Source organism: Megalobrama amblycephala, linkage group LG11 (assembly GCF_018812025.1).
Source record: "Megalobrama amblycephala isolate DHTTF-2021 linkage group LG11, ASM1881202v1, whole genome shotgun sequence".
NCBI lineage: Eukaryota > Metazoa > Chordata > Actinopteri > Cypriniformes > Xenocyprididae > Megalobrama > Megalobrama amblycephala.
The window spans coordinates 37,837,314-37,858,119 of record NC_063054.1 but is presented as its reverse complement, the minus strand read 5'-3'; the positions used below and the strand labels follow the sequence as shown (position 1 = coordinate 37,858,119).

Sequence of the window (20,806 nt, the reverse complement as noted above, 5' to 3'; positions counted from 1 at the left end):
TAATGGAACAGATATGTTGCCATTATTTATTGATCAAATAATATTTTAGATCCTTGGATTTCTAAACCGTCAGAGTGAATAAAAGACAAACACTCACACACACACACACACACACACACACACACACTCTCTCACACACACACACACACACACAGAGTGCTGATGTCAGCGCTTCAGTAAATGACTGACATGCGGCAGTGATGGCGGGAGGAGAGAGCAGGGAGGACGGACGCTCACAGACGGTTTGATATCAGGCTTCGTTCACTTTCTGATCTTGACTTATTTGTCATTTTGATTGATTCTGTGTGCTTGAAGATTAGTTACTATTATTGACTGTCATCTTAATGCTCAGTGTGTGTGTGTGTGTGTGTGTGTGTGTGTGTGTGTTTGTTTGTTGACAGTAACAGTCATTAAACTCACCGCAGGAATTGGTTTAGTGATTCACTGATTTAAACACACTCTATCTAGGCTGTACTGTCTACATTATATGAACGTTGCTTCCACATTAATGAAAACGTTCTTTTAACGTTGCACTCAGAACACTGTGAGAATCACCTTAAAGGGACAGTTCACAAAAAGGAGCATTCAGTCTTTATTTGCTCTTGTTGTTTCAAACCTGTATGACGTTCTTTCCTCTGTGGAACATAAAAACAACGTTTTTTGTCTGTACAATGAAAGTCAATGGGGTCCAAAACAGTCACATCGATAAGGACATTGTATGATTTTAAATGTTCCCCTTCTCCACCTTCACATAATGTGAATGTATGTTGAGAAATATACTTCCACACAGGTTTGTTCTGTGATGTTGAATCTGCTTGTCCGTCAGATCTTTTGTGTTCACGTCGTTCTGTCATTTCAGATATGTGTCTCTGACAGCAGGATGATTTCACGGCATGAGCAGCTGTTTAAAGCGTTACGGCGGACAGTTAGAGCCGCATGACTGACGCTTCAGTCACACACGCAGATCACACTCCTGTTTTACACACTGATCTGATCACTTTGATTTCAGGATGCACCAGTATAGAGCGCTTCACTATACTGATATCAGCTATTATTTTTATTTTACTAAGAAATGTCTGAAACATATTTAATTCTCAAAAGAAACAAAGGAGAAAAGAAGCAAAAATATTTTGTATACTTTGTTATATTTTGATAGAGAAGAGAAGTGTATGCTTTTATGTATTGCAAAATTATGTTTATTTACTATATATATAATTTTATTATATATATATTTATTTGCAATATTATCAATAGAAAAGATGCCAAAAAATCTAAGTGTATGCTTTTTGTTATTTTTTACAATTATTTATTTTAATATACATTTATTTTATATATTGCAAAATTATTATTATTATTATTTTTACAATATTTATAAATAGAAAAGAGACAAAAAAGTCTAAAAGTGTATGTTTTTTGTTATTTTCACAACAATAATTTACAAAAATAAATGTATAAATATTTTTTTCAATTTATACATTTATTTTATATATTGCAAAATTATGTTTATTCACTATATATATTATAATACTATTTTATATATATTTATTTGCAATATTATCAATAGAAAAGATGCCAAAAAATCTAAGTGTATGCTTTTTGTTATTTTTTACAATTATTTATTTTAATTTATACATTTATTTTATATATTGCAAAATTATTATTATTATTATTTTTACAATATTTATAAATAGAAAAGAGACAAAAAAGTCTTAAAAGTGTGTTTTTGTTATTTTCACAACAATAATTTACAAAAATAAATGTATAAATATTTTTTTTCAATTTATACATTTATTTTATATATTGCAAAATTATGTTTATTCACTATATGTATTATATATTATATATTTATTTACAATATTATCAATAGAAAGTTGCTTTTTGAAAGTGTATTTGTTGTTTTTAGAAAGTATGCTTTTTTACAATTATTTATTTCAATTTATACATTTATTTTATATATATTTATAGATTTTATAAATATTGTAAATATATATAATTTACATAAAAAATATAATTTTATATATTTATTTACAATATCTATAAATAGAAAAGAGGCAAAAAGTATATGTATAACTTTGCAAAAAAAAAAATTTTTTTCATAATATGTATTTTATACATTGCAAAAATTATGTTTATTTAATATGTGCGTGTGTGTGTGTGTGTGTGTGTGTGTGTGTGTGTGTGTGTGTGTGTGTGTGTGTGTGTGTGTGTGTGTGTGTGTGTTTGCTTCTTTTCTGCTTATAATATAAATCAATTCAGATCAATTTTTAAGTTATTTTTCAAAAATGCTGCTACCAGTATGTTATCAGTGTTGGGTTCAATGCATTATTAAGTAATTAATTGCTGTAATTTAATTACTTTTCCCTTGAAAAAGTAAATTAAAGCATTGCTCTTAATTTTTCTGTAATTTAATCACAGTTACGTCTGATGTAATTGCATTAAGTACTGTATAGACTATAGAACAATTTTACATAAAACAATAGTGGATTTAATATTAAAATTTAACGTCTAATGATTACATATATGTTTTTAATGTCTCCTTTTAAATACTTTGGTCAGTTCAAGAATAATCTATGCATTTTTATATTATTTATTTGAGCCGTTTTCATATCTTATATTTAGAAAGTAATTATTAATAAGTAATGCAATACTTTTTAGAGAGAGTCATTAGTACAGTGATCTAATCACACTGGTGAAGATGTAATTAGGAGCTATTCGTATCTTAACCAACACTGTCAGAGATATATTGTGCATCCATATTTTGTTTTCCATTTCTCGATATTTCTCGACTGTCATTCATTCAGTTCTTTGTAAAGCAAACCTTTGTGTTTGACTCTATTGTGTTACTGTGTGTTAAATTGTGCCCTTGGTTCTTCTTTTGTCGTTTTGTTCTGTAGTTGCAGGATCCCCACATGTATGATCAGGTCTATAAATATTTAGACCTTCCAGTGCAGGTACGTGAACCAGCCGAGAACACGCTTCAATCCACCGTATGATCACTGTCAGCTGCTTCTGTCTGACCTGCACAGGGAACAAAACCTCACGCCGGCGCTGAGACGTCTGACAAATTCAGCTATTATAGTATTATACTATTATAAAATCATTTTTTGTGGTTTTAGTTTTAGTGTCATTTTACTATATTTACACAGAAATTCTTTGAGAAAACACAATATAAAGAGGTGTACATGTGGTAGTTGTAAAATAAGTGGAATAACTGACTCCAGATCATTGAATTATTGAACTGAATGTATATTAATTCATTTAATGTGCATTAATTTTCATTAATTCAGCGACTGTTATAAATTATGTGCACGAATATATGATGGTTAAAATAAGACATTGACAGACATCTCGGCGGCGCGCGCGTGTGTGATGGGTTCGGCTGTTTTCTTTCATAAATTCTGTCTTGATTTGTAACATTTTCAGTCTAAAGTCTAATGCAGAAACTCAAGCCACCCAGATTTGTTTGTTTCCTGTCTGTCTCTGAGCTTTTCCACAGTGTGTGTGTGTGTGTGTGTGTGTGTGTGTGTGTGTGTGTGTGTGTGTGTGTGTGTGTGTGTGTGTGTGTGTGTGAGTGACTGAATCAAGCGTTCACTGTGAATCAGGACTGAGTGTGTAATTAGAACAAACCTGGAGCAGATGATTCAGTAGAGTCTCACAAGGAAATGTCTGCGCATATTTCACCCCTATAATCAACAGAAATAAACGTCAAATTTAATTTTAAAAATGCAAATATAGGTGCATATATATATCTATATATATATATATATATATATATACATGCATGCAAAATGTATAATAAAGAACATGTATAATAAAGAACATGTATAATAAACGTCTGCTCATATTTCACCCCTATAATAATCAGAGAAAAATGCAAATATAATTGTAATATATATATATATATATACACATACACAAATATACACATGTACAAATATATGCAGTTTATAATAAAAATGTATAATAGACGTCTGCTCATATTTCACCCCTAAAAACAACAGAAAAAAAATTAATATAAAATGCAAATAAAATGCTTATAGATAGAGAGATAGATGTAAAAACTCATAAGCAACAGAAAAAAAAATAAAAAAATGCAAAAAAGTGTATGTATATATATATATATATACAGATGTCCATATATATATATATATATATATATATATTATAATTCATATAAAATGTATAATGAACATCTGAAAAATTATTAAAATATTTTTTGCATTTTTAAATGATTTTATCAATGGAAAAAAATGCAAAAATCTATATATTTTTGTATTTGTTAATTTTAATACTTTTTTTCTGAGTGAAATATGAGCAGACATCTATTATGCATTGTTTAATAATATATATAATATTGTGGTAAAATATCAATTCCTCATATTACACCCCTATAATAAACAGAAAAAAATGGAAATATAATATTATAAAATATTATATATATATATATATATATATATATATATATATATATATATATACAAATATATACAGTTTATAATAAAAATGTATAATAAACGGCTGCTCATATTTCACCCCTAAAAGGAACAGAAAAAAATATAAAGTAATATAAAATGCACATAAAAATGCTTATATATATATATATATATACATGCATAATAAACATCTGTTCATAAAAGCAACAAAAAAATTTAAAATAAAAAAAATGCAAAAAAATAATATATATATATATATATATATATATATATATATATATATATATATATATATATATATAAATGTATAATAAACATCTGAAAAAAGATTTTTTTTTTTTTGCATTTTTAAACTATTTTAACAATTTAAAAGTTGAAATTATTGTATTTTTTGCATTTGTTAATTTTAACATTTTTTCTGTTGCTTTTAGGAGTGAATATGAGCAGACGTCTATTATGCATTGTTTAACGATATAAATAATATTGTGGTAAAATATCAATTCCTGACAGTTTCCATCAGATTCAATCTTAGACAGAATAGAGCAACACAAATCTTTCGTGACAGTTTGAGTGTGTTTGTGTGATAATGTTCATATCTCTCCTGATATCTCTGATCATTACATGAATATGAGTGAAATATGAACACATGGATGAACAGATGCTGACGGTCAACAGATAAACCTCTCGTTTCTTCTCTGCTCACTCTCTTTTTCTCTTTCCCTCTGTGTGAGTCTTCATTGGCTCCTGCTTCTGTGTGATTTACCTGCGCTGAGACCGAACTAACGGTTCGTGTGTGTCTGTCTGTCACTCTCTCTGTCCAGCTGAAGAACATCGACCGCCCTCATGACCCCGAGAAAGTCCCGCGGGCGCCTCACGACCGGAAGAAGGAGTGGCAGAAGATGGCGTTAGGGGCGGAGCTTGCTGATGACGACATGGAAGACAAACACAAAGACACGAATGGATCGGCAACGTACCATGACCACAGGTGTGTGTGTGTGTGTGTGTGTGTGTATACACAGTGAGATGATTTGCTGAAATATTAGAATGAACATCTCTTCTCTGGATGTTCTGGTCCGTGACCTTCTCTCCATGTGTAACCTGAGCGTTTATTGTAACGTCTCTGTCTGCTGCAGGCAAATGTACATCGATCATCTGGACGGGCCGTTCTCTCTGGCCGCGCTGCCGTACTCTCAGATGAACGAACTCCTGAGCCGTACGGGAGAGCGAACGTACGGCCGCCCGCACGACCCTCCGCCGCCGCCGCCCACGTACCCACCCGACGTCAAACCAGCCTCCGTTATCAGGTACACACACACACACACACACACCTAAATGATCTATAATAATGATACAAAACAATAACAATGATCTATAATAAAAAATTATTTTTATTTATAGTGTTTACTGTAGCTTTAATATATTTTGAATCCCACGAATGGTGAATATGATTACAATAATTTAATAATTTATGATTACAATAATTTAAATACAAGATTTTAAATATTAAGAGTAAAATAAACATCAAAGAAAAACCTAGCGAGACGGTTTTGAGGCACAACATTCAGCTCAGATCATTGTTCAGCCTGTTTAAATAAATGTATTTAAAGAAATAAATAAAAATTTCTCCTTAAAATGGTTCATATAGAGAATCAATAATGTCTCATTATTCAGACTATTTGAATAAATTTAGTTAAATAAACACATAAATAAATAAATGAAAAATTATTTCTCAAAGAAAAAATGGTTCATATAGAGAATCAATAATGTCTAATTATTCAGATTATTTACATAAATGTATTTAAATAAATAACATAAAGAATTTTTTAAAATACAATTTCTCAAAAAAAAAGATTCATATAGAGAATCAATAATGTCTCATTATTCAGGCTATTTAAATATGTTTATTTAAATAAATACATTAAAATAAATAAATAAAAACAATTTCTTAAAGAAAAAATGGTTCATATAGAGACTGTCTAATTATTAATTATTAATGTCTCATTATTCAAACTATTTAAATACATTAAAATAAATAAATAATATTTATCAAAGAAAAAATGGTTCATACAGAGACTCACAAATGTCTCATTATTCAAACTATTTAAATAAATGCATTTAAATAAATACATTAAAATAAATAAATAAATAATAATTTCTCAAAGAAAAAATTATTCATATAGAGACTCAATAATGTCTAATTATTCAAATTATTTACATGAATTTACTTAAATAAATATATTAAAATAAATAACATTAAAATTTAAAAAAAATAAAATTTCTTCAAAAAAAAAGGTTCATTTAGAGAATTAATAATGTCTCATTATTCAGGCTATTTAATTTCTATTTAATATTTAAAAAATATTTTCTTAAAGAAAAAATGGTTCATAAAGAGACTGTCTAATTATTATTATATTATAGTGTTTTCTAGTGTTTTCTTTCACAATTAAAATATTAAATAAAATTTAAATAAATACATTAAAATATATAAAGAAACATAATGTCTCATTCAGTTTGAATAAAATTATTTAAATAAATACATTAAAATTAATAAATAAAAATAATTTCTCAAAGAAAAAATAGTCTAAACTGTCTAATTATTAAGTATTGTCTTAATTATTCAGACTATTTAAATAAATGTAATTAAATAAAAAAATTTAAATAAACAAATCAAAATTTAAATAATTGATACATTTCTAAAAAGCCTTTGGCAGTGATGGTGCTTTAAAGACGAGTAATTTAGAGATTAATCTTTGTAATTTAGCGAATTGCATGATGTAATAAAACAAAGCCATTCGCAATAAACACTAAAGAAAAAACCTAGAGCTTCATTTCCAGTGCGCCGTTGTGTGACCGTGAGCATTGAGCTCAGATCATTGTTCAGCCTATGTCCTGTGAGCGTTCACCCACAATGCACCTCTCCCTGTGTGGGTCAGTGCCTCTCTCTCTGTGTTTGTAGTCTGTAGGACGGATCATGTGCTGTTATAATTGCTCGCGGAGAGTCTCTGCACTTCTGCTGAAGGTTCAGATTCACTCAATGTTATTGTAGAGACTCATAAACAAACATGGTGTCGGTGTCAGGAAGATGTGTAGAAATCAATAATGTAATCAAGGAGCAACATTTAAACAGCTGAACAGCGAAACTCTCTCGCTCTGTTTCAACACTAGCTGTGCTCCCTATATAGACAGCAAAAACCCCATTCATTTTCTCCATAGGGGAATTGATTGAAGCGATAACTTATAAACCTTTAAAGACAGTCAAACTGTGAGCTCTGATGTTGTCAATCGATGGTCTGTGCTTCAGCATGCATTATTTCAACATAGTTTTTAAAAAGGGTCCTATAATGCTCCTTTCACACGATGTAATATAAGTCTCTGGTGTCTCCAGAATGTGTCTGTGAAGTTTCAGCTCAAAATCCCCCACAGATCATTTATTATAGCTTGTCAAATTTGCCCCTATTTGGGTGTGAGCAAAAACACGCCGTTTTTGTGTGTGTCCCTTTAAATGCAAATGAGCTGCTGCTCCCGCCCCCTTTCCAGAAGAGGGCGGAGCTTTAACAGCTCAACAACAACAAAGCTGGAGAATCTCACGCAGCCAAAATGATGAAAGTGTTCAGCCTTACATTGTTCAAACCGGAGTCGACACTGATGGAGAGACTCAGGAAGAAGTTACAACTTTTAGAATGAAACTGGATGTTTGCAAATAGACATGTGCCGATATTCGGTAATGCGATATATCGCGATAATGAATATGCACAATATTGTTATCGTGGGCACTTCAAAATACCGTAAATAATAATTTATTACCAATTATTGAGATTTTTTATAATGCATTTAAGAATACTTTTCCCATCAACCGTATAAAATGGCGGAATGAATTAAGGAGACGCGCTGATGGAACAGCAGAAATGCAGCGGTTACCCCGGAAATCCTGCAAACAAAGCAGCTGCTAGTGAAGTTTTTAAAATGCTTCAAACAGACATTCATTTTTTTTTTTGTAATCTCAGTGTTGTTCATCACAGCACCAAATACTAATACTTAAAGACTTAATAGGCTATTTATTTTCAAACTTAAACTTTTTTATATTTTAATCTGGACTACAACATGCCCTAATGATTAGAAATGTTCTGATTATTTGTTATTGTTCAGTAAAACTTCATTAGTTAACATGTTAATTCATTATTACCAAACTGACAATGAAAAATACTTTTAAAGCATTAATTATTATTAGTTAATGTTAATTTCTTAGTTACTGTTTAATAACATTACTAAAATCAAAAGAACTTATTTAATGGACCTGAGATCAAACTAACAATGATCAGTTGTATTTCTTAACTAACATTAACAAAAAATAATACTTTCTGTAACAAATGTAGCTATTGCTCAATCTTAGTTAATGCATTATATAATGTATTGTATTATTGTATTTAAACATTCAGAGTTATTTTAGTTCTTAAACCTGTTATGACAACACTTTTTTTTGCAACTTATTTCAATATCATGATAATACCGTACACCGTGATAAAAGCTTCAGCAATTAATCGCAACATGAAAATTTGATACCGTCACATGCCTATTTGCAAACTAACAATATGTTACTCTAATAGCAAAACAAGCATAAAAATATGTAATATTTGCATCATGACATGATTTTGACGAGGGTTCGGATTTGACGAGGTACTTTCTGTCTTCCAGCTCCAGCTCAGGTTTCTCCGACAGCGTCACGCAGTCTCCGGCTCGCACGCCCGTCTTCCTCAACTCGAATGCCCCACCCCCAGCCCCTCCCCCTTTACCACCTCCCCCTCCTCCTCTGCCAGCCAGCCAATCAGGTTCAAGAATGCGAGGTTCAGCCCCACCTCCAATCCCTCCTTTACCTTCCCAGCAGCCTCCGGCCATCCCCCCTCCCCCTGCCCCCCTCCAGATCGCCCCGGGCGTCCTTCACCCCGCCCCCCTCCGGTGGCTCCGCCCCTACACTCATCTCCCGCCCGCGGACAGCACGACAAGGCTCTGCCCACAGGTGGCGATGGAGCAGTTTTGCCGCCGCCTCCCCCTCCTCCTCCTCTGCCCCTCCCAGGAAACAGAAGCTCCTCCCCCTGCACATCCTCAGGCCCGCCCTCCATGCCTTCCTTCCCATCAGGAGCGGTTTCGTCGCCGCCCACTCACTCGGGTCACGAGGTCAAGCGGTATCCCTCCAACCTGCCGCCAATCAGCGACGCCCGCAGCGTTCTATTGGAGGCCATCCGTAAAGGTAGGAGGAGTTATGGTTATGGTTTTCAATCAGACTAAATTGCATATTCAGAAATTGATTATTAATGAACAGCTCCAAACCTATTAATTTTAATTTAGCTTACAACTTTAGGATTTTTTTATGTGGCAATTGGACAAACAATGATAGTTAATAAACAAAGCAAAAAACCTAATAAATGAAACCTAATACATAATAAATTACTAATAAAAATTAGTAATGCAATAAAAAATGCATACATGAAATTAGTAAATTACTGTATAATTAAAAATATAATTAATAAAAATATAAATGCAATAAATAAATGCAAATAATGCATTAATATAGTTACTATAATGAATAAAAATATAATGAAATGATTAAATTAGTATAATTAAAAATATAGCATTAATAAAAATAGGAATGCAATAAATGCAATTAATAAATGTACATATATAATCAAATTACAAATGCAATTAATAAATTAATATCGTTAAAATATAATTAATAAAATGATAGGTATAATAATAAAATTAGTAAATTAATATATAATTAATAAAAATATAAATGCAATAAATAAATGTAAGTAATGCATTAATATAATTACAATATATAATAAATAAAATATGAAAATAATGAATACATGAAATTAATAAATTAGTACAATTAAAAATATATAATTAATAGAAAATATGAATGCAATAAATACAATTAATAAATTAATATAATTAAAATAGAATTAATAAAATTATAGATAAATAAATGAAATTAGTTGGAATTAGTAAATTAATATATAATCTAAAAATATAATTAATAAACATTATGAATTCAATAAAAAAGTGCAACTTATAAATTAACAATTAAAATATATAATTAATAAAAATATAACTGCAATAAATAAATGCAAGTAATATAATTAAAAATATAATTTTAAATATTTATGAATATAATAAACAAATTAAACTAATAAATAGTATAATTAAATTATTTAAAAATATCTTATACAATTAATAAAATTAATAAATTAATACCATTAAAATATAATTAATAAAACTATAAATATAATAAATGAAATTAGTAAATTTATATATAATTAATAAAAATTATGAATGCAATAAGTGCAACTTATAAATTAACAATTAAAATGTATAATTAATAAAAATATAAATGCAATGCATTAATGTAATTAAAAATATAATTAAAAAATAGTATAATAAATAAATGAAACTAATAAATTAGCATAACCCAAAATGTATAATTTAAAAAAAGTAGAAGCATCAGTCATTAACAAGTAGCAGTGTTGAAACTGAGATTGTGAGAGAAAAAGAAGATCTTATATGAGAACGAGGAGTTTTGTGTCTCTCAGGGATCCAGCTGAGGAAGGTGGAGGAGCAGCGGGAACAAGAGGCCAAACACGAGCGCGTGGGGAACGACGTGGCCACCATCCTGTCCCGCCGCATCGCTGTGGAGTACAGCGACTCCGAGGACGACTCCGAGTTTGACGAGGTCGACTGGATGGAATGAGAGAGAAACACAGACTTCAGGAAGGAGGCATAAAAACGGCACATGAAATCTCAGTTAACCTTCCTTCTCCTAATAAGGGTTTCCCATAAACACTCTCTGATCAGTCGTAGTTCAATTCAGGAAACATCAGGACTGCAGACGGCTGTGTTTGATGTTCCCAGAATGCTTTGCTTTAATGTTTTTTATCCACATGTTCCACTTGTTGTGCAATTGATGAACGAAAATAACAATGTTGGAGGGTTTTTTATCTGTCATACTTCTTTCATTCGAATTTGTCTGTCTTTAATTCTCAGTATGAACAACAAAACTGGTTCTTTTGTGGTTATTGTTCAGCGCGAGACGGGCGGCAGCGACCTCTTCTGGTCACGACAGGAACGTCTCATGGATCAAAGGTTTCATATCAGAATGTGACGGATGCTTATTATACTTTATATATCATCAAAACCGTTCTTCCATTTCAGAGATGTGATGTTTGATGTCATTGTGCGGTTGTGATGGACAAAGTTAAAGGAAAAAAATGAAGGAATGATTTTATTAAGGCGTCAGGAAGGAATAAAATCTCTTGTTCAGGTCATATTTCACCCCACGACCAATCACAAACAAGAAAAATAAATAAGAAATTCAATTTTGCATTAAGAAAATGAAACCTGTTTTTGGTTTTTGCATTGTGATATTTTCATGACGATTCAAAATTTTGTTTTGCATTACAGTCATGATAAGTTATGTTCAAAAAAATATATCAAAAAAATTATATTAAAAGTACATTATATAAATGTGTGTGAGTGTGTGTTCCTAAAAAGGCCTTAATTTTCTTATTAGAAATGTCTTTTGGGGGTTAAATATGACCTGAACATTCATGAGATTCATCCATCAAAATATTGACACCTTCCCATAAAGGTAAAAAACAAACAAAAAAATAAACATGTGTGGCCTTTTTCTGGGGTCTATAAATTGTAATTTATTGCATTTCTCAGTTTTTAAACAAACAAACAAAAAAACAAAAACAATAGTAATTATTTGCCAAAACATGAGAACAGACCTGGTGACATTACAAAATAGACTTTGAGTGACCTGCATATAATCTTTATGTGCAAGAGATGAAATGAAACGGTTACAGTTCATCGTCTGTCGGTGTTCGGACTGAACGTTTGTTCCTCTTTCTTAGGCCTTATGGTTTGTATAAATGTTGATGAGTTGAATGTATTGTGCTGTTACTACTTTTGCCTGCATTTCTCCAGCATTCGCTGTTTCTATGTTCCAAATGGAAAAAAGAGATTCAGAAACAAAGATTAAACATGATTTAAAATACTGTATACCGTGTAACGTATGTAACTGTTTACTGTAACAGTTTGCTTGAATTAATAAAAACTAATGTTTAAGGTTCTGACCGTAAGGTTTACTGAACTATGGGGTCGTCCATTCATAAGTGGAATTTGGGGACAGAAATAGATATATTTGTACATTCATGTGCATTTACACAATCGTTTAAATGTCAAATTAATGCATAAATGTACTTACAAAACAGTCATAATCACAGGAAATGGTGCATCACAAGCTGGAAGTTCTGCAATGCCAACAGAAAAGATTGAAAACATTATCAAAACAAAGGCAAAGATATATAGTCTTAGGCACATTAGTATTTTTAAGCCAGTTATATCTTTTGCTGTAGTGTGTCAGTAGCAAATATCAGTTTACATTTCCAAGCATTCATTTTGCGATTAATTATAATAATCCAGTGAGATTTTTGTATGCACAAGGAGTCTGACAGCCAGTATGATCTGATCTCACCATCATTGAGTCCGTCTGGGATTACATGAAGAAACAGAAAAAACTGAGACAGACTAAATCCAGAAGAACTGGTGGCAAAGTCTCCAAGACGCAAATGTACCTAGGACAAAAGCTGTTTTCATCGCAATGGGTGGTCACACCAAATATTGATTTGATATAAAAGGTGACCTTATTTACAAGCTGTAATACAAGTCTCAGGTGTCCCCAGAATGTGTCTGAAGTTTCAGCTCAAAATACTCCATAGATATATTATACCATGTTTTAACTGCCTTTTTTGGGTGGGAGGACAAAAAAAAAAAAAAAGAAAAAAAAAAAAAAAAAAAAAAAAGCATGATCTGGTATGTGTACCTTTAAATGCAAATGAGCTTCTGCTCCCCGCCCCCAAGCTCACAAGTCCAATACACTGAGGGATAAATACAGGAGAAGCTCACACAGCAAATATAACTTAAATTGGATCATTACAAACTGTTTGTGATGCAGCATAGATCTTTTATTACATGTATTTTGTGGATGTTTGCCAACATGAATTTGATAGTGTGCTGCATGGATAGCGGCTAAAGCTACACACTGTTGGAGAGATGCATGTATTATACAGACTGCAAGTGTCTTCAGGTTAAAAGTGAAAACATGGCTCTGATCTCTGAATACAGTAAGAAACAATTGTAACTAGCCACATTTAACAGTATGTTAGCAACATGCTAACAAAACATTCAGAGAGACAATTTGCAAACATCATGAAATAGATTTGACCATGAATAGTTGGCGTCCATCTTTGTGCATCAACTTGTGCACAAATCCTGTCGGACCCTCATGTGCAAAGTAGTCTGGTGTAAAATGACTTGCACATACTGGTCTAGGAACTTTTCTGGACACATTCCCTTCATAAAGTTACACCACTGTGTCCTTAGTGGGTCAGATGCCAGGAGTTTGAGTCAAAGCACCTCAGTCAAAATGCATGACCTTGCAACAGCAAAAAAGGGAACTCTGGTTTAGTGTGACCATATAAAATCAAACCAAGAACAGTCATGAAAGAACCTACTCCAGCCAGAATACCATATCAGTACCACAGACACCAATATTGCGTTTCATGCACTTTATTAAAAAACACTAAGTTCACATGACCAGGTTAACTTCTCCACTAGAAACCACAGTTTGTCCACTAAAGATGGTCTTTAAGTCAACGTCTCTTCCTGTAAAAGAAACAGTAGAAGCATGAGGGGCATTTAGATACCAAATTCTTAGAGTTACTGAAGTCAGTTTACAGCAAGCACTCACTTTTCCTAGTGCAGCTTTGCTCACATGAGCCAGAAGAGGGATGGCACACCGCTGTACTACAGTGGATGAAGATCTAATAGAAGGGAGAAAGGGTTAAGCCATAGAATTCACTATGAAATGACTAATATTAAGGGTTCAGGCAAGGCTTCAGAGCATACAGTTTCCTGCAGAGGAGCCAGTGATGTCGGATCCACAAATGTGAACATCTTCACAACGAAGCGCTTGTAGTGGGTTGGGAATTGAAGACCAGATGATCCAGCCACTGGAATCAATGTGGTCAGGTAACGGTCATCCTGGTAAGGGCATCTGAAAGGCAAAGAGGCAGTCAGAAATGGCTTACAGCACACTAGATGGAGAAAGACTGGCCATACTCACCCATCAACCAGAAGGTCCCACTGGGGTAGACTGAGTGGACTGGGGGCTGTTGTCGCCCAGCAGCGTCCCAGCATCAGGACAATGTTGGGGTCAGTCCTCTCCAAAATGCGCACCTCAACATACACAGGCTCCCGCAGAACTTTCGTGACTGGATAATCAGAATCACTGTAGTAGGATGTGTATGCCTCATCCCCTGAGGAAGAATACTGGCGTTTAACCAGAAACTGCAACTTGGAGTTTTCGAAAGGACTTAGGCATACTCGAGACAGACACTTACCTTCTGCACAGCCTTTGGTGACACATTGACCATTTGCCAGTCTAAGCTCCACCCTGAGGGGTCCAGGAGCAGCTACTGGTGGAGGTGGAGGAACAGTGTTGACCTCCAGAACCAGAGCTTCCACAGAAGTACCAGAGTACCTACACTGGAAGAGAAGCCTGGGACAACAAACCGGGAGTTTGTAACATTTCTCAGAGAATGAAAAGCAAGAGTGTAGGTCACCTACTCAAAATAGCTGTCCCTTGTGATGGAACCAAGTGGTCCAATCCCCACTTCATACGAGGAGATCATCCTGTTTTCATACACCACATATCCACCGTCCTCCTGCAAACAGTAACACTATTAGCATTCAGTCCATTTCAAGCCATGCAGAAACACCAGAAGCAGCTACTCACCATCATGCTCGTACCACATGCAGTGACAGGGAACTGGTATATAGCAAAGGAAGGTGTGGATCCCACAGGACTGCAAGGTGGATCATTTCCACCAAGGAGACGGACTGAATCCAGGCTCAATCGAGGCAGAGTAACATCTCTTGCCACCACTACCACAAACTGACCATCTCTTATACACTGGACAGTCACTGGAACAAGAGCAGGTTAACATTGAGGATGAATTTAACATGAACACCTTTACATTGACTCAACACTCTTACCTGCCTTCCCATAGTAACACTGCTGTCCGTTAAAGCAGCAGTTGATAGCTTCACACTCAGCACCACTGATACCAGGTGGTCCACATTGGATCTGCTCATAATCAGCTACAGCACATTTGTCAAGGGGCTCTGCCTGCGCCACTGGCTGCTTAGGCTGAAACTGCTGAGGAAACTGACTAGCTTGTTGTTGAACTGTCTGTTGAAACCGTTGAGAAAACTGTTGACTAGCTTGTTGTTGAGCTGGCTGTTGAAACCGCTGATCAGTTTGCTGGAACATCAGAGCTTGAGGATTCTGGGGCAGATTACTCAACTGTGGAACAGCATGACAGAAAGCACAAACCCAAAGTACCAGAAACTGAACAGCACACCAACATCCTGCCATTGTTCAACAGCTAGTCACACTGTTAAGATGCTGCCCTTTGGTCCTTTTGTACTCTACAGATTTTGGCTAATTAACAATAATCCCTCCCACATCATTAACAGTCATGATTCTCCAGACTTGCATGAGTGGGAGTTTATGCAACTGGGTGATTCCATTGGTCCTTAAGATTCAAATTTCCTTGTTTTTCCACCCTTATTGAACATACATAAAAGCACATATTGAACTGAATTCAGAATAATGTACTAGTACTATAACTGCCATTCTAAATCCAGCCTTTGTTTTATCTTTCATTAGCTGTATACAACAGTTGACATCTTGACAATTCTGGATTGTTTTTTCTTTGAAACATGTCTTGGAGTTCTCATGGCAACAGCCTGTAAATTCAGACTGACTCCAGAGTTTAACACATGAGATAATGTTACAATGATATTGTAAGCCTGTCTCAACCATAGCTGATTTAATATCCTGTGCACACTGTAAGATCAAGATCCTTGAAAATCAAGCACATTGAAGGAAAAAGCAACGTAGTGGCGGATTGCCTTTCCAGGGCCACAGTGCAAGCAGTGCACTTGGGTATGGACTTTGTTCATTAAGCAGCTGACCAGTACTCTGATCCCAAGGTACAGGCATACAGAACGGCTGTCTCAAGTTTGAAAATGGCAGATGTCCACTTTAAAGAGGCAGGAGTTACACTGATGGTTGATGTCTCCAGAGGCCACCCTCATCCAGTGGTACCTGTGCAGTGGAGGCGAGCAGTTTTCAACAATGCCGAGGTTTGTCACACCCTGGGTGAAAAGCTTTGCAGAAACTGGTCTCTTTAAAGTCTGTGTGGCATGGATAGGAGGAGGATGTTCGAACCTGGGTTTCAGCTTGTGTAGCATGTCAGCGGGCTAAAGTGCAAAGACAGGCCAAGGCAACACTGAAAATCTGAGCAATGTTTTGACCATGTTAACATGGACCTGGTGGCTCCACTGCTGCCCTCCCAGGGGTTTACTCACCCTCAGACTATGGTGGATCAAACCACCAGGTGGCTGGAAGGAGTACTTTGCTAAATGACAACAGCGGATGTAGCATGGGCCTTTGACATTTAGACTGCACATTTCGGCCCCAAATTTACTTTTGATTTGAAGATGGAGGTGGTTCGGATTCTGGGAGTGCAGCTTCACCATTCATTCAAGTGACCTTAGAAAGACTTGGGCATGTTTGAGAATCAATACATAGTTATTGTAGTCCAAAGGCACAGGTAACAAAGCAGACAAAAGTTTAATAACCCTTAATTTGATAGCATATGGAACATGAAGAATGGGGGCCCAGGTTAACTGGAGTTTGGCAAACAGATTAAATGGCTTGGGAAGAAGCTTGGCTTATTTGGTTCAAGTTAAGCACCTCAGATTACACAGCCTTGCTAAAGCAAAAGTGGAACTCTGATTTGGTGTGACCCTATTAAAAAAAAAAAAAAAAAAAAAAAAAAGGGACACTAATAGCATTTCATGCAGTTTATTAAAACCACCAAGTTCACATGACGAGGTTAACTTCTCCACTAGAAACCACAGTTTGCTCACTGGAGATGGTCTTGACGTGAGTGTCTCTTCCTGTAATAGAAATGGTAGGTGCATTTAGAGACAATTCTCACGGTTCCTGAAGTCAGTTTACAGCAAGGACTCACTTTTCCTACTGCAGCTTTGCACACAGGAGCCAGAAGAGGGATGGCACACCACTGTACTACAGTGGATGAAGATCTAACAGAGGGAAAGGGTTAAGACATAGAAGTCACTATAAAAAGGGATTGTTAAGAGTCAGGTAAGGCTGGAGCATACGGTTTCCTGCAGAGGAGCCAGTGATGATGGATCCACAAATGTAAACATCTTCACAACAAAGCGCTTGTAGTGGGTTGGGAACTGAAGACCAGACGATCCAGCCACTGGAACTAATGTGGTCAGGTAACGGTCATCCTGGTAAGGGCACCTGAAAGGCAATGTGTCAGTCAGAAATGCCTTCCAGCACACTAGATGGATAAAGACTGGCCATACTCACCCATCAACCAGAAGGTCCCACTGGGGTAGACTGAGTGGACTGGCGGTTGACGTCGCCCAGCAATGTCCGAGCATCAGGACAATGTTGGGGTCAGTCCTCTCCAAAATGCGCACCTCAACATACACAGGCTCCCGCAGGACTTTTGTGACTGGATAATCAGCATCACTGTAGTAGGATGTGTATGCCTCATCCCCTGAGGAAGAATACTGGTGTTAAACCAGAAACTGCTGCAACCTGGAGTTTCAAAAAGGCTTTAGGCATACTTGTGACTCACCTTCTGCACAGCCTTTGGTGACACATTGACCATTTGCCAGTCTAAGCTCCACCCTGAGGGGTCCAGGAGCAGCTACTGGTGGTGGTGGAGGAACAGTATTGACCTCCACAACCAGAGCTTCCACAGAAGTACCAGAGTACCTACACTGGAAGAGAAGCCTGGACAGACAGTGAGCTTGTAGCATTTGTCATGTAGCATGTTAAGAAATATGCTGAAGCACACATCACCTACTCAAAATGACTGTCCCTTGTGATGGAACCAAGTTGTCCAATCCCCACTTCATACGAAGAGGTCATCCTGTTCTCATAAACCACGTATCCACTGTCCTCCTGCAAACAGCAACACTATTGGTATCCAGTCCATTTCAATCCATGCAGAAAAACCACAAGCAGCTACTCACCATCATGCTTGTGCCACATGCAGTGACGGGGAACTGATATATAGCAAAGGAAGGTGTGGATCCCACAGGACTGCAATGTGGATCATTTCCACTCAAGAGACTGACTGAATCCAGACTCAGTCGAGGCAGAGTAACATCTCTGGCCACCACTACCACAAACTGACCATCTCTTATACACTGGACAGTCACTGGAACAAGGAACAAGAGCAGGTTAATGCTGAGGAGCAGTTTAACATGAACACCTTTACATTGATTCAATACCCTTACCTGCCTTCCCATAGTAACACTGCTGTCCATTAAAGCAGCAGTTGATAGCTTCACACTCAGCACCACTGATACCAGGTGGTCCACATTGGATCTGCTCATAATCAGCTACAGCACATTTGTCAAGGGGCTCTGCCTGCGCCACTGGCTGCTTAGGCTGAAACTGCTGAGGAAACTGACTAGCTTGTTGAGCTGCCTGTTGAAACTGTTGAGACTGTTGAAGCTGTTGAGGAAACGGACTAGCTTGTTGTTGAACTGCCTGTTGAAACTGTTGAGGAGACTGTTGACTAGCTTGTTGAAGCGGTTGAGGAAACGGACTAGCTTGTTGTTGAACTGCCTGTTGAAACCGCAGAGGAGACTGTTGATTAGCTTGTTGAAGCTGTTGAGGAAACGGACTAGCTTGTTGTTGAGCTGCCTGTTGAAACCGCTGAGGAAACTGACTAGCTTGTTGTTGAGCTGGCTGTTGAAACCGCTGGCCAGCTTGCTGGAACATCAGAGCTTGAGGATTCTGGGGCAGATTACTTAACTGTGGAACAGCATGACAGAAAGCACAAAACCACACACAAAGTAGCAGAGACTGAACAACACCCCAATTTCCTGCCATTGTTCAACAGCTAGTCACACTGTTGAGACATTGCCTTTTGGTCTTTTTGTACTCTACAGATTTTGGCTAATTAACAATAATCCCTCCCACTTCAATAACAGTCATGGTTCTCCAGACTTGTATGAGTGGGAGTTTATGCAACTGGATGATTCCATTGGTCCTTAAGATTCAAATTTCTTTGTTTTTCTATCCTTATTGAACATACATAAAAGCACATATTGAGCTGAATTCAGAATAATATATTATTATTTTTGCCATTCTAAATTCAGCCTTTATCCTTCATTAACTGAACATAATAGTTTTGGCAATTCTGGAGTTTTTTCTTTGAAACATCTTGGAGTTCTCGTGGCAATGGGCCTGTAAATTCAGACTGATTCTAAAGTTTAACAAATAGGATAATGTTAGAATGATATTGTAAGCCTGTCTCAACCATAGCTGCTCTATTATTAAATTATGCATTACAAAATACAGTAATTTATACAATAAAGACTTTTCCTGCACTCAGCACACTCTGCAAAATCAAAATCCTTAAGTATAGCCCAATATTTTATGCAGCAGAGTGCAGGCCAGCCCTGCAATTGATGTGATAATATACCTCAAATTTGAAAACTTATCTGGCTAGTGCACTTGTCATGTTTACACACTTGGTCAGTAGGCAGTCTTATGTGGCTGTTCAAACACATGACAAGAGCATCTACACTATGAAAGTAATCCATCTCAAACAGTTTGACTACTTCTGGAAGTGGTCAAAAGTGGACAAGCTCAACATTTTAGGGGCCATTTACACACCTTTTCAATTAAAAATAGAAAACATGCGTTTTGGCCATTCATTTACATAATAGCGTTTGAGGCCTGAAAATGAGTTTCAAAGTGTATTTGAAAATGTTAGTTCTCCACGTAAACAAAAGAGCTGTGGAAACCATGACGACATGTGTATTACATGTTTAGTCTACAGGCATGTGCATTTGGTGCAAGTGCTCCAAAAGAATGCATACACAGTCCCTTTACAAAGTGAAGTCTCCAACTACTGACCTGCCACACACGCAAGGTTTAGTCAGTCACAGATCCAAATATTCAGATAAAAAGGACAATTAATGCAGGTTGATACTAATTACAGACATGCTGTACTTGCTTGTACTGACTGGGGGGGGGGGGGGGGGGGGGGGCTTCAAAAGAGCATTACAAAAATTTCCAACAAGTGGCAGTCAAAAGTAAACCCTTAAGTTGATACCATGTGGAACACAAAGAATGGGGGACCAGGTTAACAACTTGTGTTTGACATAGTTGAATTAAATGACTC

General features: G+C 35.5%; 3 protein-coding genes across 3 annotated transcripts in view; 1 reads left to right on the top strand and 2 right to left on the bottom strand.

The window, feature by feature from the left end:
* Nucleotides 1-12,562, top strand: part of wasf1 (WASP family member 1) — a 71,288-nt gene extending 58,726 nt beyond the window's left edge. The window contains 6 exon segments of the mRNA XM_048207908.1: nt 2,895-2,951; nt 5,255-5,418; nt 5,567-5,737; nt 9,126-9,373; nt 9,376-9,678; nt 11,021-12,562. Coding sequence (XP_048063865.1) covers nt 2,895-2,951; nt 5,255-5,418; nt 5,567-5,737; nt 9,126-9,373; nt 9,376-9,678; nt 11,021-11,178 — 1,101 coding nt within the window. The 3' untranslated portion in view covers nt 11,179-12,562.
* Nucleotides 12,563-14,044: 1,482 nt separating this feature from the next.
* Nucleotides 14,045-15,970, bottom strand: LOC125278619 (zona pellucida sperm-binding protein 4-like). The gene is made up of 8 exons (XM_048207918.1): nt 15,549-15,970; nt 15,289-15,476; nt 15,120-15,217; nt 14,894-15,051; nt 14,617-14,809; nt 14,400-14,547; nt 14,242-14,314; nt 14,045-14,156 (listed from the first exon to the last, which is right to left on the bottom strand). Exons 1-8 carry the CDS (start codon nt 15,928-15,930, stop codon nt 14,080-14,082), a joined length of 1,317 nt encoding a protein of 438 aa, XP_048063875.1. The 5' UTR covers nt 15,931-15,970; the 3' UTR covers nt 14,045-14,079.
* Nucleotides 15,971-17,411: 1,441 nt separating this feature from the next.
* On the bottom strand, nt 17,412-19,547 carry LOC125278614 (zona pellucida sperm-binding protein 4-like). The gene is made up of 8 exons (XM_048207911.1): nt 18,906-19,547; nt 18,639-18,826; nt 18,470-18,567; nt 18,239-18,396; nt 17,965-18,157; nt 17,748-17,895; nt 17,597-17,669; nt 17,412-17,522 (listed from the first exon to the last, which is right to left on the bottom strand). The coding sequence occupies exons 1-8, from the start codon at nt 19,504-19,506 to the stop codon at nt 17,446-17,448; spliced, it is 1,536 nt and encodes a 511-aa protein (XP_048063868.1). The 5' UTR covers nt 19,507-19,547; the 3' UTR covers nt 17,412-17,445.
* Between the last annotated feature and the right edge of the window lie 1,259 nt (nt 19,548-20,806).